A 21,787-nucleotide genomic window follows, 5' to 3' on the forward strand; every position below is an offset into this window, starting at 1 on the left:
CATAGAACCATCCCATTTATGGTTCTTCAGAGACGCTGAATGGTTCCCTATGGCATCGCTTTCAAGAACCGTATTTGGTTCCAACTTGCATTTTATTTGAACCTCTACGGGATCGGTGTCGCTAAACCGGGACGGTTGTTGCTAATGTGCGTTAATGTGACTAGAATGACATTGTAAGTAACAACAAACTTTCCAGGACATAGACATGTCTTTCATGGGCATAAATCTTACATTCTTTTTAATCTAACTACACTGTCCAATTTACAGTAGCTATTACAGTGAAAAAATACCATGCTATTGTTTGAGAGTGCACAACAACAAAACACTTTTATCCCGGCAACTGGTTTGATACATTCACCTCTGAAGGTAAATAATATACTTACATTCAGTAATCTTGCTCTGATTTGTCATCTTGACGGTCCCAGAGATAAAAGGTATTGTAGCATAGTTTTGTTTGATAAAATCAATTTTTATATTAAAATGTAGGAAATGTATGTTTGAACCCCTGCTGTCTCTGAATAAAGAAAAACCCTTGACTGATTAGGGGTGTCCAAACTTTTGACTGGTACTGTATATCTTTGTTGCAATAGTTGGAGCAAGTTCTCAAGTAAAAAAAAAATAGTACTTTTTTGAAGTAAAATAGTTAAGTCTTTCCTTATCCAAGAAAATGATTGCATTATGCAAATTGTAACCATGAATATTAAACGAACGATGTTAGGTATCACAAATTAAGATCCATTGTTCTGAAAGTGCAATGGAAAGTGGTTTAATTTCTTTCTAATTCTATGTGCTTTAAAAAAAATTCACCTTTTCCCTAAAGAACCGGCGGGTTTGGGTTCATTGGTGGGCATTACAACCACACACTAACAATGAAGGGTCTCCCTCGTGTTGGCACAGTTCATGAATCATGGGCCCCTAATGCACTGCGCGATTAGTGAGGTACCATGTCTGTTGGGCTTTGCCAGATTATGAGTTCAATTTAAAACAAATGCCCCCTGCAGATTCTTTTCCTTGCCTGATATGAAATGAAAATGTGTATAACTAACACCAATTTATTGAACGACATTAAAGTTTTACACAGTCTTTTAGTGATGTCTATGATCCTGGCAAAACTATTCGAAAAATGTCAACCCTCTTGACATTTCAGAATTCTTTTTAACTAAATAAAATGCAAGTATTCAACAGGTGACATACTCACATACATTTGAGGTAAAATAAATGTCCTGTTTCAAAATGCAAATGGTCTTGTGGTTTTTATGGATGAAATTATAAACGACTGACAAGCAATACGATCTAGTTAGAAAAGGGACATAGACCACTGTTTCAAATCTAATGACACCATTGAATTTGAATACATTTACTTAATCACCAGCTGTTGTCATGCTAAGGTTGTTGAATTACAAGTTGATCATGCTTGTCGGTCATGGAAAACAAATATACGATAATATTCAATTGATGGTTTATCAACTCCACCTCAATCTTATCACTAATTGATGAATCCAAAATGGGATAGGACACTGCAGATACTGTATTGTAAGGACATAGAAAGAGACATATCTTTGAATCACTCTTTATTACAATTTTACAGGAGGTTAGTGTTTCATACTTCAAGTAAATTACATCAATCTAAATGTGATCTTAGTTGGAAATGGACAGAACTGTTCTTGAATGCTCCATCATCGCTGTCTTCTTGCTTTTTGTGAAGAATTACCTCACAGTTCTTTATTTATGTGGCATTCGTTTCTTCGACATCTAGGGAAACAAAGTGTCAATGTCCGAAGTCTACTTTATGTTGTATAATACTGTGGCTACAGTATATTACAATGATGTATCAGAAATTAGCAACATTGTCTCCATACATTTCTAAGTACCACTTCAGGAAAGCTTTCCGTTTGTCAGCCAATACTCTCATCTTAACATTTCTTTCAGATACTTTGGCATATCTTTTTACAACATATTACAAGGAGACATCAATTCAATATCTTTAGACGAAACAAGGGCTTTACCATTAGAAATACAATGAATACATTATCTAACCTAAAATATGAATATGAATACTTACTACATCATATGGTCTCAGTCTCTCTGGGATATGGGCATCTGTTTCCTCAGGAAGAGCCATTACACCACCTGTGTCCATCATCTTGATAGCAATATGTAAGAGGAATTTGTAATGTTATATACCATATACTCGATATGCAACACCCTCAAAGAACTTCTTAAACTTTGCCTAAGTATCCTTGAAAAGACTGCTTCTTGAACAAATATCTCACTCCAAAAATGACGGCCATTTCTGAGATACTGGATCTGGCAAGCCTGGCACGACAATCATACTATGCTCAAAATCGATTTGGTCACTCGTTTTGCCCATTCTGATGTTCAATCGAACAGTAACGGAATACCTTGTTGCTTGTCTGCCTGCATTATATAGCAAAAGACGGCCACGTGACTAGCAAGCCACGGCCACGTGACTCACTGTCTGTTGGAGCGATACATTTTTGTGAACGGGGAACTGACCCATTAGTGTATATATATATATATATATATATATATATATATATATATATATATATATACACATGTTTTCAAGGCACAGTAGATTTACTTAAAGGACAATTACATGTATGTTCAGGTAGACATAGTTACTTACATACAGGTAAACATAGGGTAAATAGTACTTGCCCTGATAGTGGCCTCCAGCTCCCCAACACTTCTCTTTCCTCCAGGTAGCCACCCATACGACCAATGCTGAGAGAAAGTGACCTGAGCTATCAACGCCAACATCACCACCTGCACAAACGTTTTGCTGCTAAGATCCATGGAAGCTGGAAAAAAAAGGCAGTAAAATACAAGCTACATTTGATAGTCCAAAGTATTTTTTCGTAAATCAAATATAGTTTGGGATTGTCTTGTAATGGTTACCTATTTAACATGCACTTAGTAGATATTATCAACACATAAATCAGTTAACAATTTTAAATGTACTTGAAGGCATATGAATGAATCACATACTGTCCGTTCGGTCTATTCCTTCTTACAGTGTGGTGGGAATAATCACGGGCCCTTTTTATAAGGGTCGTTAGAAATGGAACAGTCTGTGTCATTAGGATTATAATCCCTTCTCCACAGGTGTGACACACTAAGTGCCTAATGGACACTAAACGTCACCAACGGGACCTGCTTAGTGCATAAGCTTCAAACTGAATTTAATGGAAACAAACAAATTCGTAATGTGTTAAGAGGTGACGTCAGTGTAGATATTATAAATATGTAATGTTTGTAAATTAAATAATATATTTGTCTCAATAAAAAAGTTACTTTGATACAAGTGGCAGCTGGTGGGAGGAGCTATAGGAGGACAGGCTCATTGTAATGGCTGGAATGGAATAAAAGGAACGGAGTCAAACTTGTGGTTTCCAAATGTTTTATACCGTTCCATTAGTTCTATTTCAACCATTACAATGAGCTCGTCCACCTATAGCTCCACCCACCAGCCTCCACTGTTTGATAAACATGTATCTTTTACAAATATTCAGAAATGAATGGCAAATTAGTTTATTTTCATTGCATTTATTGCACTCAGAATATAAAAATGTAAATTTTATACAGACTTATGATTGGGGCGGCAGGTAACCTAGTGGGTAGAGCTTTGGACTAGTAACCGAAAGGTTGCAAGATCAAATCCCCAAGCTGTCAAGGTAAAAAATATGTTGTTCTTCCCCTGAACAAGGCAGTTAACCCACTGTTCCTAGGCTGTCATTGAAAATAAGCATTTATTCTTAACTAACATGCCTAGTTAAATTAAGGTAAAAAAATATAAGAGGCTGTACAGGAACAAGATGCTTGTGCAATACAGCAACCACTAGCCTTAATTTCATACTCAGTACATAAGACTGATTCTAAATGAAGACACAATCCTTATATATTTACCTAATACAGTTTGCCATTTAGCTTACAGTTATTAGTACATACAGGTGGTCCTGAGAATCGAACCCTTATATACTGCCGTTGCAAGTGCCATCCTCTACCAACAGAGCTACAGATAACCACTCCTTAGAGGTTATGAATGCATAAATGTACCTTTGGTATGAAAAGGATAGCCTAACAACACTTAATAACCAGGTAACCAAGTAATGCAAATTTGTGTTAAATTACATTTATATACTGTGTATATATTTCACAGTAAATGACAGTAAATTGAAATTCCAGAAACTAGCATCCTGAAATTTGCTATTGTCAATAACCAGGTGGCAGGTAGCCGAACGTGTTGCCTAGCGGTTGGGCTAGTAACTGAAAAACCACTGGTTTGAAATCCCTGAGGCAACTAGGTGACAAAACTGTCAAAGTGCCCTTGAGCAACACACTTCACTATAATTGCACCGTAAGTTGCTCTGTATAAGAGTGTCTGCTAAATGATACTAATAATCAAGTTAATTAGTGATTGATATGAGGGCACTATGACTGAACACTCCTTATCAAGAGGAAATTGATGCATGTTTCTAAATTGTACTTTTCAAGTTGAGAACTCTATAAACCGAATAAATAATGTATTTTTGGTATTATAATAATTTCCCTTAACACCAATCATGTTTATTACAGAGATGAAGGCTGTTTTATTAACTATATGGAAACAGTAAAATGTATATTTTGTTGGAATCTATCTTCTTAATTTAGTCTTGAAAAACATAAAGACAGTCTGCTGGCTTAGCTATCTATGTCTACTTGAAGTTGAAGTCACTTGTTGACAATTGTTTCTTGATCAGAAAAGTTTTCCAATCTTTGTATGGCACTGCTTCATGCAAACGCTGAAATGTTAGGTCCAATATACTGTAGTTATTTTGAAAAGCATACAAATGCTATATATTCTACCTTTAAAAAGTTAGTACAACTGTATGTACAGTACCAGTCAAAAGTTTGGAGACACCTACTCATTCCAGGGTGTTTCTTTATTTGTGCTATGTTCTACATTGTAGAATAATAGTGAAGACATCAACACTATTAAATAACACACATAGAATCATGTAGTAACCAAAAAAGTGTTAAATAAACAAATAAAAATATATTATATATTTGAGATTTCCAAGAGTGTGCAAAGCTGTCATCAAGGCAAAGGGTGGTTGTAGAATCTCAAATATATTTTGATTTGATGGTTACGACATGATTCCATGTGTTATTTTATAGTTTTGATGTCTTCACTATTATTCTACAATGTAGCACAAAGAAAGAAAGAAAAAAACAATACTGTTGATATAAAAAAAACGTCATACACAGCAAATATTAAATGGCACTTAAGTCACTTGTAAGGTCAGTAATACAATGACAAACTTTTATGGCAGGTTGTGTATCTTCACAACAGCAGTTTTTTTTGTCCAATCTGTGGACTTCCACAGTATGTGCCACAGCTATGGTACAGACCACAGGCAACGAAAGGCAATCTTGTGGTAATGTTTTTAACATACTCAAAATGTACATTAAATTCTACATTATATAAATAGATACAGATTATATGCATAAGTTAATCAATATACACTGAGTGTACAAAACATTAAGGACACCTGCACTTTCCATGACATAGACTGACCAGGTGCACCTCAATATCAGGAAGCTGTCCTTAATGTTTTATACACTCAGCGTATATACATAATGTTAACATAATAAACCCTTCATTCCCATTTTTGATCAAATGGTCTTAGCTTTTCAATTCAAAACGTTTGACATCCAAATACTCAGGACACAAAGCTAGTTGAAAAGTCCATGACTAAATAGACATAATATTACATTTTCTTTTGGGCTGTTTTGAACGAGCTAACAAAAAAACTGACAGAGATACAAACAAATATATTACAATGTGGAACAATAAGTTTAAGTACTGTGTTTAAGTGCAAAGCGTAAAAAGAGCGATCTAACAAAATGGTATATGCCTGTCGGAAAAATACATGGGTATATGTAGCAGATATTGTCATTTGAAGTTGGCATAGTCTGAGAAAATGTCAACAAAATCTTGAACCACTCTGTAGCAGAAGTCATATTGTTCCTGAAACAACAAACAAAACACACAACACAAACATAAATCACTGAAATACATCATTGTCATTCTATTGAAGATCATTTGAATATGTCATCTTTATACTGTATCTTTTAATGAATTTAGGCTACCATCATGCATTAAATCTCTATGATAGAAATTGTATCCAAACATTGCAAACAATGTGTTGATGCTACAATATGTAATACCTACCACAGTCTGAACCATGTGTGGTCTCTTCATGCGTAAACTCTTGACTGTCTGAAACACGTCCAGTAGGCCCTCGGCTTTCACCCGCTCCAGAATATTACTCAGGGCGATGAATGTCCCAGTCCGACCCGCACCAGCACTGAGAAATAAACCCATGACAGAATCGTCATCATCGACTAACTACCATTAGAAGGTATTGAAATGATGTGCTTAGAACTGAATGTGAATCAAAGGAGTATACTACATTACATACACCCTTAGGGTTCTACATGTTCACTGTCGTGCTGTGTGGGCTGCATTGAGCGCCAAAGCAATGCACTGATTTCACAACATTCAGGTAAGTTACACTACACGACTAAAAGTATGTGGACACCGCTTCGCCGAAGATCTCATTCCAAAATCGTGGGCATTAATATGGAATTGGTCACCCCATTGCTGCTATTACAGTCTCAACTCTTCTGTGAAGGCTTTCCACTAGATGTTGGAACATTGCTGCGGGGACTTGCTTCCCGTTCAGCCACAAGAGCATTAGTGAGGTCGGGCACTGATGTTGGCCGATTAAGCCTGGCTCGCAGTCGGAGTTCCAATACAACTCAAAGGTGTTCCATGGGGTTGAGGTTAGGGCTCATCGCAGGATCATTCAAGTTCTTCCACAGCGAGCGACAAACCATTTCTGCATGGACCTCACTTTGTGCATGGGGACAATGGCATGCTGAAACAGGAAAGGGCCTTTCCCAAACTGTTGCCAAGACCTAAGGGGCCAAGTCCGAACCATGAAAAACAGCCCCAGACCATTATTCCTCCTCCACCAAACTTTACAGTTGGAAAGGTGGCATCCTTTGACGGTGCCACGTTGAAAGCCATTCTGCTGCCAATGTATGTCTATGGAGCTTGCATGGCGGGATGCTTGATTTTATATACCTGTCAGTAACGGGTGTGGTTGCAATAGCCAAATCCACTAATTTAAAGAGGTGTCCACATACACTATATATACAAAAGTATCTTGTTAGAGGTTGATAAGAGATATCTCTAACAGTAGAGCTCCTAGATCTACACCTTCCTAGTCTCCCACTTCCCTAGCCATAGGGCTATACTGCAAACCTAACAGCTTACAGTGGCATCCTTTCCCATTTGTATTGAAAACAATTAGTTGGAGAAAAGGTGACCTTTGACTAATAGTACTAATAATCAGCCTCCCTTAAAGAGACACTAATCCAAACGGTAGCACTAATAAATCTGCTATCTCTCACTCTCTTTGGATTGAGTCCGTGCTTAAAATGCTGGTGAGAGCGAGAGAGGAGAGAGGGCGATTGTAATGGGCAAGCACCCATTCCCAACGGATGAGAAAAAACTTTAAAAAGCCCCTCTTTAGACAGGCCCTGATGAAGGAATACGAGAGAGTGATGACACCATTTCCTGTCGTTAGCTCATTCTATCAGATTAATCAAAGCGCGAGTCGTAGGAGATTTCACTTTGAGAGGTTTTAATTGACTGTGAATCAGTGGATTGGATCAATCCCAGTGGGCCGTGCTGCATGATAAGTACTTCACCTGGAGCTACGTATGTTCTGATCAGAGCTTTCACAGCAGTCTTTCACACAAGTAGTAATAAAGAGTTGGCCTGTAGAACAGTCTACAAAGGCTAAATGTACCATTTATTGAAACTGACATGACCAAAATGGAAAAAAAGTAATCTATATTCTTTAAAACATAATTTTGTGTTTGGTATGATCCTAATGTGTTTTTTACCCCCTAGATTCAATTGACGTAGTACCTACCAAAAAAATTGAAGTTACATAAAAAATATATATATCCCCATCAAAATCGGTCAGTTTAAGCTAGAGATATAGCTATTTTTTTTTGTTGCATTGGATGTGTCTCAATCCACCGCATCTGCCAGTACACTTCACATCTTTGGTGAAAAGTAGTAGAGCTAGCACAAAAACGTCTGTAACATCCAAATGGTTTGACCTACAAACTATTATGACCACTCTATGCTCTACGACCCCTGAAGGTAACCTGTACCAGTTTTAAAAAACAAATGAAATATGATGGTAGTTTTGTGTCTACCCCAAAAAGGGGATAAATATGTGTAAAAAAAAAAGAAATACATATATTTCATGTGTTTTTTTTAAATATCTCCTAGATATACTGTAGGACAGATACTTTTAAACCTTGTTTTTTCATTATTTATTTTTTTACTGTCCTTTTTGCTATTTATGAAAATAATTTTGGGATATTTTTTTTTTACACCTAAAGGAGTCCCAAAATTCTACATCCAATAGCTAAATGATCCATAGAATAACCATCTGAAAAAACAACAACATGTCACCTTTGCACCCCCAGCCCCCCACACCCCTCAACGTCTTGCGCTCTACAGAATTAAAAGGGCAGTAGTAATGAGGCTACCAGATTTGGTGTGTGTGTACAGTACATGTACTTTACCTGCAATGTACTATGATAGGGTGGTTTCCAGACTGTTGTTGCTGTCTCTGCACTGAAGCAATGATGTCGATCATTCCCTTTCCCTCTGCCGGTATTCCGATCTCAGGCCAGCCGTGGAAATGAAAGTGTCGGACATGCCTTGACTGTTTTTCCTGGCGATGGGAAACATATGTGATTCATCATTACATACATTCGTATACCTGGTAACAATAAAGGTAAACCAAACATGAACTTAAACTAATTCACTTCAAGATAAGACACACATTTAGATAACAGAATGCCATTGATTAGAGGACCAAACTCAGTGATTCTCAAGGACAAAAATAAAGATCAAAGAATATATTTAAAATACATCCATATTGGATAGCTCGCGTGCTTGTTTATGTAAAGGAAACGTACTGGTCCATATGTGAGCACCATGTCCTTCAGAGTGAAAGTGTCACATAGGGCATCCCCCTTCAGCTCCAAAGTGTAGTCTTCAAATGTCGCAGTGCCCTCTGCTGGCCAGTACTGGAAACATTTGTCCTGAGAGAAAGTGACACATAAATGTCAGGCAGGGGTGTCAAACATAAAGCCCACAGGTGGGAAAAACAACCTACATCTATATTGAAATGACTAATAATAAATCGAAACTGTGTAGAAATTATAATGGTTGAAAATAAAATATAATGAAAATGGATCAACATTTATAGTCTCTCTGTTCAGCTTAATAAAAATTCCCAAAATTAAAGCTTAGAGTCAGGCCACATTGAAAATACAGAAAAACGATGGATAGAAATGTTTTTGCTAATTTTGACAACAAGGAATGTTTGAGCGGACTTACAGACCACTAAAGTGGTCCCACGGGGCAAAATGTATTTGACACCCTGATGATATAAGGCAATTCTACTTGGACATTTCTGTAGAAGACTATAGAACATTTTAACCTCCCAAAAATTAAAAGATAAATAAATATGTTGTGTATCACTATTAGAGGCAGCTAACTAGCAACGTGCATGCCCAGCCCACCTGAGGAGCTCTATTTCCTGTATATGAGGGGTGCAAAATCGACTTGTCACTTATATCTCGTTGGATTGATTGCTTTCATTTTACACTGTTGGCTCTTTCCCACTCTTGCTTGTGCCATTTTTTCCCCCATTAACGTTAAGACCTCGGAAACATTTGAAATTACCTGTTAAACACATTCTAGTAATGGCTGAAATGGGCTCAATGGAATACAATGGTGTTGGAATACAATGAAAAAGTAAACATTTAATAAAGTTGACATTTTTACAAATGAGATGTGCTGAAATTAAAGCAATTACTGAATATGAACACTCGGATTATAGTGATATTGATCTCTCAAACAATGTAAAGCAGGGGTGTCCAACCTTTTCTAGCATGAGAGCTACTTCAAAAAGTATATATATGCTACAAAAAATATATATAATTCAAGCTTTTAAATAGGCACATTATTCTCTTCTCCTCTCCCCTGCAACTCTTCCCCAGGTCCTTAACGCACAAAAGAAAGTAGTGCACTATATTTTATAAACAACTGTAAGAGGGGGCCCTATAAAATAATTAAAAAATATATTTTCCCAAATTGTGTCTCCATTTTTTATTTTTCACTCTTAAAATTACAATTGTTCATAGAGAAACAACAAAATTGGATGTTCTGAGTCCATGTCATTATGTATGTGCCAGTACAATGTGTTATGTGCTATAATTCCATTAATATAAGATTTTAAAAACGCAAGAAGTTCAGAGGATCGTCATCCATTGTCCAACTGCAGCATTCATCAGAATTGTATTTTAAACCTTTTAACCATTTTGTCGACTGTTGCTAAAATAACCGCTGTTATTTACTGATTAGGCTGTAGTTAGCTCTTGCCACAGTGGGATCCGTACCTGTTCCCTCTCCTTGAGTTCAGTGAGCATGACAATAGAGTGACACCTGTACTCCCACACCATCCTCCAGAAGTCCTCCACCGTGTGGGACAGAGGACCTTGGGTAGCGATGAAGTAGTCCTTCTGTCTGTAGCCCTGGAAAAAAAACACTGTTCAGGGCATCATATACGTAAATACATAAACGGCTCTGGAGAAAGTTAAATGAGCTTCTAAATACTTACATCAATAAATGATGCATTGATGTAGTCCGTGAACTCGTGGCCCCTTTTCATTGACAATATAACCCGGTTGAAGTCATCTGTGGCAAAGCAAAAACCTTAACAACTCATTTATTTCCAACAATAGTTCAACTACTTGTGTCATTTGTGTCATTTAACTACAGTATATTAATTCCAAAAACTAAGACAACTTCAAAGGGTTAACTTGGCAAAGTTTTTAGGCCTAAAATGAATTCATATCAAGCATCAATACAGCACTAAGAGTTTGATGGTGGTAGCGTTGTAATGTAATATGGAACAGTTAAGAGTGTCAGAGTATTCCTTACATGGAATGATCTGAAGCACACGGTTCTTCTTCATGTTGGCAGGAAGGTTTCCGGTCCTCATGTTCTCCTTCATTATGCGTACATTGGTCAGTTTCTGAGGAGAGGACATGGAGTGAAATTAGGACTACTTAAGAGAGATGGCTATCCTCATTTGAATGTGGCTATAAATGTGACACAATTTAGGAAAGCAGATATACAGTAAGTGTTTGACTGGCCCTTACCCTGAACTCTTCTTCTAGGCCCAGCCTTTCGAGGGGTGCTCTGGTATTGTGGAGCTTCTGCAGATGGCCTTCCAGAGAGGACACATCCAGCTCTGTGTCACCATATAGATAATACTCCAACAGAGCCTGATAGATGAATGAGTACTGCATCTGAAATACAGACAGAGTGGTGAGAGATGGGGTGAAAGAGTCATCTTTGCATGTTTGTACTGCAGGAAGACATTGACATGTCAGGGAACACTTACATCAGTCTGGACGAGTTGAGAGCGCTGCTCCCGTATTCTGGTCACAAACCCAAAGACATCCAGCCTCTGCTCTACATGCATCATGTCAATCATGGCGTCTATGACGATAAATGTTCCAGTCCTTCCTACACCAGCACTGAGGAAAGACAAGAGACGACAGAATAGTGAACCTTACATTGTCATAGAACTCTGAGGTAAGTTAGATGATTCAATTGAAAGATAATGCACTGTATTTCCGTGGCTCAGTTAGCAACAGGAATCTTGATTGTGGTATGGCCTAAAATGTGCTAAATTGCAACATGTCCAAAATAAATATTCTAAAAAGCCACATGTCTACAAGCCAACAACATCCACAGTGTTTGAAGGGCCAGTCACACAGAGAGCAGTCTGGGATACCAGCATACGGTGATGGAAACCAATCAATGAAGCCCATTCAGGAAGCAAAGCCCCAGTGCCAACACCTGATTCAACAGTTGTTCCTGCAAGTGTCTAACTTCGGTGGTGTAGTCAGAGGCAACATGCCCATAGGGGGAAGGTGCCCCCTCAGATTTGTTCTGTTAAAAAATATACTTATGTATACAGTACCATTCAAAATGTTGGACACATCTACTCATTCAAGGATTTTTACTATTTTCATTTTTTTTTCAACAGGACAATGACCAAACACACCTCCAGGCTGAGTAAGGGCTATTTGACAAAAAAGGAGAGCGATGGAGTGCTGCATCAGTTAACCTGGCCTCCACAATCACCTGACCTCAACCCAATTGAGATGGCTTGGGATGCGTTGGACAGCAGAGTGAAGTAAAAGCAGCCAACAAGTGCTCAGCATATGTGCAAACTCCTTCAAGGCTGTTGGAAAAGCATTCCTCATGAAGCTGGTTGAGAGAATGCCAAGAGTGTGCAAAACTGTCATCGAGGCAAAGGTTGGCTACTTCGAAGAATCTCAAATATAACACATATTTTAATATGTTTAACACTTTTTTGGTTACTACATTATTCCATGTGTGGTATTTCATAGTTTAAGTCTTCACTATTCGACAAAGTAGAAAATCTTTCAAAGATAATTCGTAAAAGTCCAAATAACTTCACAGATCTTCATTGTAAAGGGTTTAAACACTGTTTCCCATGCTTGTTCAACGAACCATAAACAATTAATGAACATGCACCTGTGGAACGGTCGTTAAGACACTAAAAACTTACAGACGGTAGGCAATAAAGGTCACTGTTATGAAAACTTAGGGCACTAAAGAGGCCTTTCTACTTACTCTGAAAAACACCAAACGAAAGATGCCCAGGGTCCCTGCTCATCTGCGTGAAATAGCCTTAGATATGCTGCAAGGAGGTATGAGGACTGTGTGGCCAGGGCAATAAATTGCAATGTCAATACTGTGAGACACCTAAGACAGCGGTACTGGGAGACAGGACGGACAGTTGATAATCCTCACAGTGGCAGACCATGTGTAACAACACCTGTACAGCATCAGTACATTCGAAAATCACACCTGCCGGACAGGTACAGGATGGCAACAACAACTGTCCGAGTTACACCAGGAACGCACAATCCCTCCATCAGTGCTCAGACTGTCCGCAATAGGATGAGAGAGGCTGGACTGAGGGCTTGTAGGCCTGTTGTAAGGCATGTCCTCACCAGACATCACCGGCAACAACGTCGCCTATGGGCACAAACCCACCGTCGGTGGACAAGACAGGACTGGCAAAAAGTGCTCTTCACTGACGAGTCGCGGTTTTGTCTCACCAGGGGTGATGGTCGGATTCACGTTTATCGTCGAAGGAATGAGCGTTACACTGAGGCCTGTAATCTGGAGAGGGATCGATTTGGAGGTGGAGGGCCCGTCATGGTATGGGGCGGTGTGTCACGGCATCATCGGACTGAGCTTGTTGTATTTGCAGGTAATCTCAACGCTGTGAAATACAGGGAAGACATCCTCCTCCTTACTGTGGTACCCTTCCTGCAGGCACATCCTGCGCGGTTCAGCACTCAGCGGTCCCGTTCTGTGAGCTTGTGTGGCCTAACACTCCATGGCTGAGTCATTGTTGCGTCTAGACATTTCCACTTCACAATAACAGCACTTACAGTTGACCGGGACAGCTGTAGCAGGGCAGAAATTTGACGAACTGACGAACTTGTTTGAAAGCTAGCATCCTATGATGGTGCCATGTTGAAAGTCAGAGCTCTTCAGTACGGACCATTCTACGTCCAATGTCTGTATGGCGGTGTGCTAGTTTTTATACACCTGTAAGCAACAAGTGTGGCTGTAATAGCAGAATCCACTAATGTAAAGTGGTGTCAACATATTTTTGGCCATGTATAATTTTAGCCCCCCCCAAAAAAAATATATAGACACAGTTGAAGTTGGAAGTTTACATACACTTAGGTTGGAATAATTAAAACTCATTTTTCAACCGCTCCACAATTTTCATGTTAACAAACTATAGTTTTGGCAAGTCGGTTAGGACATCTACTTTGCGCATGACACAAGTAATTTTTCCAACAATTGTTTAAAGACAGATTATTTCACTTATAATTCACTGTATCACAATTCCAGTGGGTGAGAAGTTTACATACACTAAGTTGATTGTGCCTTTTAACAGCTTGGAAAATTCCAGAAAATGAAGTCATGGCTTTAGAAACTTCTGATAGGCTAATTGACATAATTTGAGTCAATTTGAGGTGTACCTGTGGATGTATTTCAAGGCCTACCTTAAAACTCAGTGCCTCTTTGCTTGACATCATGGGAAAATTTAAAGAAATCAGCCAAGACCTCAGACCTCAGTCTGGTATATCATTGGGAGCAATTTCCAAACACATGAAGGTACCATGTTCATCTGTACAAACAATAGTAAGTAAGTATAAACACCATGGGACCACACAGCCATCATACCGCTCAGGAAGGAGACGCCTTCTGTCTCCTAGAGATGAACGTACTTTGGTGCGAAAAGTGCAAATCAATCCCAGAGCAACAGAAAAGGACCTTGTGAAAATGCTGGAGGAAACAGGTACAAAAGTATCCATATCCACAGTAAAACGAGTCCTATAATCGACATAACCTGAAAGGCCGCTCAGCAAGGAAGAAGCCACTGCTCCAAAACCGCCCAAAAAAAGCCAGACTACGGTTTGCAACTGCACATGGGTACAAATATTGTATTTTTTTGGAGAAATGTCCTGAAACAAAAATAGAACTGTTTGGCCATAATGACGATCATTATGTTTGGAGGAAAAAGGGTGAGGCTTGCAAGCCGAAGAACACAATCCCAACCGTGAAGCACAGGGGTGGCAGCATCATGTTGTGGGGGTGCTTTGCTGCAGGAGAGACTGGTGCAATTCACAAAATAGATGGCATCATGAGGAAATAAAATGATGTGGATATATTGAAGCAACATCAAGACATCAGTCAGGAAGTTAATGCTTGGTCACAAATGGGTCTTCCAAATGGACAATGACCTCAAGCACACTTCCAAAGTTATGGAAAAATGGCTTAAGGACAACAATGTCAAGGTATTGGAGTGGCCATCACAAAGCCCTGACCTCAATCCCATAGAAAATATGTGGGCAGAACTGAAAATATTTTGTGCGAGCAAGGAGGCCAACAAACCTGACTCAGTTACACCAGCTCTGTCAGGAGGAATGGGCCAAAATCCACCCACCTTAATGTGGGAAGCTTGTGGAAGGCTACCCAAAAGGTTTGACCCAAGTTAAACAATTTCAATGCAATGCTTCCAAATACTAACTGAGTTTATGTAAACTTCTGACCCACTGGGAATGTGATGAAATAAATAAAAGTTGAAATAAATCATTATCACTATTATTCTGACAATTCATATTCTTAAAATGAAGTGGTGGTAACTGACCAAAGACAGGGATTTTTTACTAGGTTTAAATGTCAGGAATTGTGAAAAACTGAGTTTAAATGTATTTCGCTAATGTGTATGTAAACTTCTGACTTCAACGTTATATAGAAATATTACTAGCCAACCAGCAATTTTATGAAGTTGGCTTTATCTAGCTCAGATAGGTTCCCAATCCACCAACTGCATAACTAGCTACCAAGAAGTCATTTCAGGCTATCAAGTTAGAGTAGCTAGCTTGTCTAACTATCTTAGCTGGCATGCCTGCTGGCAATGTGGGTAGAACTTAACTTCTTGATCCTACTTGAGACGCAGACGTCTCAAGTAGGCACCTGGAAATGCAAATGCGCTACGCTAAATGCTAAATGTACTCGTTACAACTCAAACCTTGATCAAAATTCACAAGCAGGGTATTGAATTAAAGCTACACTCGTTGTGAACCTAGCCAGCAAGTCAGATTTTTAAAATGCTTTTCGGCGAAAGCATGAGAAGCTATTATCTGATAGCATGCAGCCCCCAAAATACCAGCACGACACGTAAACAACAGATTTTGCGGTAGCCGGCGCTACCCAAAACGCAGAAATAAAATATAAAACATTCATTACCTTTGACGAGCTTCTTTCTTGGCACTCCTATATGCCCCATAAACATCACTATTGGGTCTTTTTTTCGTTTAAATCGGTCCATATATACCCAAAATAGCTTTGTATGGAAGCTGTGTCATTCAGAAAAAAACATCGTTTTTAAACGCTGCGTCATTTTTTTAAAATAAAAAAGTCGACGATAAACTTTCACAATACACTTCGAAATCCTTTTGTAATCCAACTTTAGGTATTAGTAAACGTTTATAATCTATCAAAATGATTACAGGGCGATGTATATTCAATAGCTCCTCGCTTGCAAATCCTTGGCTGCCATAGTCCTCATTAACAACATCCGGGTGAAGACTGGAAGAAACGGATGCCAGATAGATGGATTTTCCAACAATTAATTCAATTGAAAATGACGACAATGGCGACATCGTGTGGAATTTGTATGAATTGCATGCAGGTCGATATAAAATTTTGTCCTCTTTTAACAACTCGTGGAAGTGACTTATGGAAATTATTTTTAGCTTTCAGAGAGCAGTTTTTCTTGCGTTTTTCAATGAAACACACAATCTGTTATAGTCACAGCCGTGATTTAACCAGTTTTAGAAACTTCAGAGTGTTTTCTATCCACACATACTAATCATATGCATATACTATATTCCTGGCATGAGTAGCAGGACGCTGAAAAGTTGCGCGATTTTTAACAGAATGTTCGAAAAAGGAGGGGGTAAAAAAACAAGCAAATCTAAATTTACTGTATAAGAATCACATTCCTTTCAATCTTTTACCCAGAGTTAATCAAAAATATACATAGAATAAAGAAAAATGATTATCGCTCTAGATTGCAGGAAAATGCTGTTTCAGGTGTTTAAATAATGCAAAATTCTCCAAATGACTGCCCGCCATCCTCACGTACCGTGTGCCCCCTTAGATCGGTCATGATGCCCTTTTGTAAAGTAGTTTCATTTGACATGACACAGGCATTGAAATTCCAGCCATACCAGTACTAAATAAAGGGAAGATGATTGGCATACTTTTTTAGTAAACGATTTTACATTATAATCTTGTTAACTTATACAAATCATACCATTTATATTAACCACTATAGCCTTCATTTAGTATAACCTGTAGATATGAATTTCCAGTTACAATCCCCAGTCTCCTCCCCTGGTTTAGTACCTGCAGTGCACCACGATGGGTCCTGCATAAGACGGGTTGACCGTCTTCACCTTCTTGAGGAACTTGAGCATGCCAATGGGGGAGAAGGGCACCCCAAAGTCAGGCCAGTTGGTGAAGTGGAGCTGGGTGACCAGGCAGGGGGCCCTGGGGCCATCACTCCCCTGCTGTTGACAACAGGACAACACATCAATCATTTAGATAATAAACTGCAAATTGTCACACTCTGATCTATTTCACCTGTCTTGTGCTTGTCTCCACCCCCCTCCAGGTGTCGCTCATTTTCCCCATTATCCCCTGTGCATTTATACCTGTGATCTCTGTTTGTCTGTTGCCAGTTCGTCTTGTCTCGTCAAGCCTATCAGCGTGGTTTTTCCCGTACTCCTGTTCTCTCTAGTCCCTGTTTTCTAGATCTTCCGGTTTTGACCATTCTACCTGCCCTGACCCTGCCTGCCATTCTGTACATTACTGACTCTGCCCTGGATTACTGACCTCTGCCTGTCCATGACCTGTCGTTCGCCAGCACCCTCATTTGTAATAAACATCTATGATTCGAACTGTCTGCATCTGGGTCTTATCCTGAGTCCTGATAGTAAATACCTGGTCACAGTCTCACACAGCATCATGTTTTATAAGTGAGGGATCATACGCAGGGTTGTCATGTAGGCACATACAATGACACTTACATATTGTACACAGAACTTGCGCATGGTGTAGTCCACCAGTACAGTAAAGTCCTCTGCTGCCACCCTCACATTCCCATACATCCAACAGCCCTGGTCTGGACAGTACTGGTAACACTTGTCCTGAAGAGAGGTGAAATGGACATTCAGCAAAGCAAAAATTACAAAATAGACACTACTTGAATAGTTTCACCAATGTGAATGGCAGAGACTTTCATGGGGATTAATATTACTGACCAGGTGATAGAGTTGACCGAAGTGATAGTCTGTCAGTCAATAAGTTAATCACTCTGATGTTGTAGATCATTAATGAGACTCTCAGACTAATTATAATCAAGCCTTGGGATGACTTTATCAACAAATTGTTAAGTGCCGCTAAACCCTTTGTTTTGTTATTTATTGATCAGCCCCTTGAGGTTCAATGGAATGTGATGCCAAGTCATTTGGGGTGACATATTGTATGGATTGGGAATGTTAGGAAAGGGTCAAACCCATAACCTTGAGGTGTGAGAAGACAAGAAGGGGCCTAGTAAAGGCCCTTTAGAACATCTAAGGATGTTGAACTGTCAAATCATTCCACACGAGATCCAATTAGCAAATCTGAAGACATTCTTTACTGGTTGTATAAGCAGATAAGGGATCAGCCAAAGTGAGAGACCTCTTTTCTCTCTTTCAGGTTAGTGAGCATCACTATAGTAGCAGTCTTCTGTTCCCAAACCATCCGCCAAAAGTCTGCCACAGTGTCGTGCATTGGGCCTATGGAAAAGAGAGAGTGACACGCTTACCACAGACGTAAGAAGACATACTGTTGATATACAGTAGGCCTAGTGTGCTGGAAAATGGCATATACTTACATAAAAGAGTTCATTGAAAAAAATGAATCCACTAGTAGTACAGTATTTTTACAATAAACATTTTTACAATAAATATTATTTTACAATAATGTTGCACATAGCTTATTTACCTTGCGCTGCAATGAATTTTTTCTTCTCTTTATAACCCTGGTGAAAAATAAAATGTGTTTTAACAAGTTACAGTAGTTATTAGACCGTAATGAGAAAGGAAGTAACACTGGATGCATTGAAATGATTTATAATAGGATGGAATGAAATACATAGTAAATATAACTCACATCTATGTATGAGGCATTTATGTAGTCCGTACAAGAATAACCATCGATTTGAGTTAACAACACTCTGGAATGGTCATCTGTTGAAAATGTCAAAAGAGACAAAATTGTACTAGGAAAATAGGTATCCTGTTTAGAAATATTTCATTACATGTTATTATTTTATTTGTATCTCTCTTAAGTGGGTTTAATGGTTGCAAAATGTATTCCTATAACAATTCCATCACTCACACGGTAGGATGTTTGGATATCTGTTCTTGTCCCTGTTGATCACCCTGCTAGCCTCCTCAAAGGAGCTGTGCTGGTAGCCACAGGGCAGTGACTACACAGACACAACACAAACACAGGGGGTCAAACTATGAAGCCATTAATGTAACCCTCATACATGCAGCATAGTATGTAACAACTATAAACTCTACATGACATTATTAGCATTAACAAATGAAGGTATCACACTACTGTGACTACTATGTGTTGTATGAAAAGGAACCCACATTGAACTCCTCTCTGAAAAGCTTGCAGTCGTCTGCCGAGCATATCCGGAACTGGTCTTCTAGCGAGTCCAGGGGGATGGGGAAGTAACGCTTGGATGGAGATGGGGATCGTGGGAGGAGGACCACTGTCTGCTCTCCTGTGCAAAAAAAAAAAAATACATGTAAACATCAATGTTTTTACATTCAGTACAATAATTGTGATATAACTGAAATAATAGTTCTGCAATTCTCTTTTGTAAAGTAGATGACCTAATAAATGTGATGAGGTGAACATAAGGAGGGTGACATCATACAGGGATTCATAAAAACAACTGACTGGGTCTTCAACTCTCACTCACACTTGCTAAACATTGTACTTTACATGTGGAGGTTACATTATAACTTACAATAACACACCTCACCATCGCAGGACAGAACATCCCTCCCTCCCCCTTACACGGAACCCAAACCGGCTGCGTGCGTGCGCCATCGTGCATAAATTTATTTTGTCAAACGCGATCACGACACACAGGTTCAAATATCAAAACAAACTCTGAACCAATTATATGAATTTGGGGATAGGTCGAAAAGCATTAAACATTTATGGCAATTTAGCTAGCTAGCTAGCTAGCTTGCACTTGCTAGCTAATTTGCCCAATTTAGCTAGCTTGCTGTTGCATGTTAATTTGTCCTGGGATATAAACATTGAGTTGTTATTTTACCTGAAATGCACAAGGTCCTCTACTCCTCCAATTAATCCACACATAGAATGGTAAACCGAGTCGTTTCTAGTCATCTCTCCTCCTTCCAGGCTTTTTCTTCTCTTGACTTTATATTACGATTGGCAACTTTCATAAATTACGTGCATTACCGCCACCGACCTATTTTGTCTTTCAATCCCCCACGTGGGTATAACCAATGAGGAGATGGCACGTGCTTCTATAAACCAATGAGGACAGGGGAAAGACAGGACTTGCAGCGCAATCTATTTTAGCTCTTGGCAACGCAGACGCTAGTTGGCGCGCGCGAGCAGTGTGGGTGCAATAATTTAATAATATAGATAAAAATATATATTTTGATTCCTCCCTGACCTTTGACCCGCCACATCAGACACCTTTGTAAAGCATCATTCTATCACCTCAAGCACATTTCCAAACTCTGTCCCACCCTCACTTAGTCTGATACAGAAAAGCTTGTCTATGCCTTTATCTCCTCGAGGCTGGTTTACTGCAACACACTCTTCATTGGGATCCCAGGCAGGAGTCTCCAGAAGCTCCAATACATCCTGAACAGAGCTGCCAGAGTGTGGAAACGCCACCACATCATCCCCATCCTGGCATCTCTGCAATGGCTCCCAGTCTCATTCCAAATTGAATTCAAAAACCCTCCTGCTGATTATCCAGTGTATTCATGGCAATGCCCCTCCTTATCTCAAATAACTGCCCTCCCTTAACCCCACCCGCACCCTCAGCTAGACTGCCCCAGCCTCTGGAATGCCCTTCCGGGCCACCTGAAGGCACCACAGACTCTGGGCTCCATTAAAATGGGCCTAAATACCTTTCTCTTTAGGAAGTCTTTCTGCTGATAGCTTGCTTTTTTTATATATATATTTTTTTAAATAATTATTACATAAAACACAAGGAGTGGGTAACATCAAAGTATTAGAACTTGAAGGACAAACAATACAGCATCAAGACACTATCAAACATCTATCAGTCTTTCCGCAACGGAACCATCCTTGTGTGTGAGAGGGCGTGTGCGTGATAGTGATATAAAATATGTCATAGTTCCTTTTTCATGATCACAATCTTGTGAAACCAGAACCCTCCAAGGCCCCCCCACAGTTCACCAATAGCTGTCCCTCAACCATTTGAGACTCCTCCCACAGTCCCCCGTCCCCCCCCCCCCCGGAAGAAAAAAAATCAATAAATTACTAATTGAAGTAACGAGAAAAAAGGAAAAGACAGAAGAAAACAGAAAACAATGCAAAAAAAACAACTATAATAACAGTACATTTAAAACAAAGAACATCAAGGGCAACTGAAATCACAACAGCAGTGCCTACTTTATATGTTTGTGTGCATGTCTGGCACTTTTACATGTATATGTGTGTGTTCTTGTATGTGTTTATTTGAATGAGAGTGTGTGTATATGCATGTGTACAAACACCTGCATGGCATCAGCCTCAGGCAAACCAGCATTAATTGTAAAAACATTGCCACTTAGTGTCATTCAAATGTACTTTTATTAAGTTTGATTTTTTCCCCCTTTATCTTTTGACCATCATTCCCTC

General features: G+C 39.1%; 1 protein-coding gene across 2 annotated transcripts in view; it reads right to left on the bottom strand.

Annotated features, from left to right (window-relative positions):
* Nucleotides 1-3,554: 3,554 nt before the first annotated feature.
* The window catches only part of LOC139381509 (receptor-type tyrosine-protein phosphatase epsilon-like), a 72,944-nt gene continuing 54,711 nt past the window's right edge, over nucleotides 3,555-21,787 (bottom strand). For both annotated transcript variants that reach the window (XM_071125114.1, XM_071125115.1), the window contains 16 exons: nucleotides 19,516-19,652; nucleotides 19,253-19,343; nucleotides 19,025-19,101; nucleotides 18,857-18,893; nucleotides 18,551-18,648; nucleotides 17,896-18,015; nucleotides 17,213-17,376; nucleotides 11,577-11,712; nucleotides 11,332-11,481; nucleotides 11,111-11,204; nucleotides 10,788-10,864; nucleotides 10,567-10,701; nucleotides 9,079-9,204; nucleotides 8,680-8,831; nucleotides 6,239-6,374; nucleotides 3,555-6,034 (listed from right to left, as the gene is read on the bottom strand). In XM_071125114.1, the coding sequence (XP_070981215.1) occupies nucleotides 5,960-6,034; nucleotides 6,239-6,374; nucleotides 8,680-8,831; nucleotides 9,079-9,204; nucleotides 10,567-10,701; nucleotides 10,788-10,864; nucleotides 11,111-11,204; nucleotides 11,332-11,481; nucleotides 11,577-11,712; nucleotides 17,213-17,376; nucleotides 17,896-18,015; nucleotides 18,551-18,648; nucleotides 18,857-18,893; nucleotides 19,025-19,101; nucleotides 19,253-19,343; nucleotides 19,516-19,652 (1,805 nt within the window). In that variant the 3' untranslated portion in view covers nucleotides 3,555-5,959. The remainder of the gene's footprint in view (nucleotides 6,035-6,238; nucleotides 6,375-8,679; nucleotides 8,832-9,078; nucleotides 9,205-10,566; nucleotides 10,702-10,787; nucleotides 10,865-11,110; nucleotides 11,205-11,331; nucleotides 11,482-11,576; nucleotides 11,713-17,212; nucleotides 17,377-17,895; nucleotides 18,016-18,550; nucleotides 18,649-18,856; nucleotides 18,894-19,024; nucleotides 19,102-19,252; nucleotides 19,344-19,515; nucleotides 19,653-21,787) is intronic.

The sequence above is a fragment of the Oncorhynchus clarkii genome, chromosome 23 (genome assembly GCF_045791955.1).
Source record: "Oncorhynchus clarkii lewisi isolate Uvic-CL-2024 chromosome 23, UVic_Ocla_1.0, whole genome shotgun sequence".
Taxonomy (NCBI): domain Eukaryota; kingdom Metazoa; phylum Chordata; class Actinopteri; order Salmoniformes; family Salmonidae; genus Oncorhynchus; species Oncorhynchus clarkii.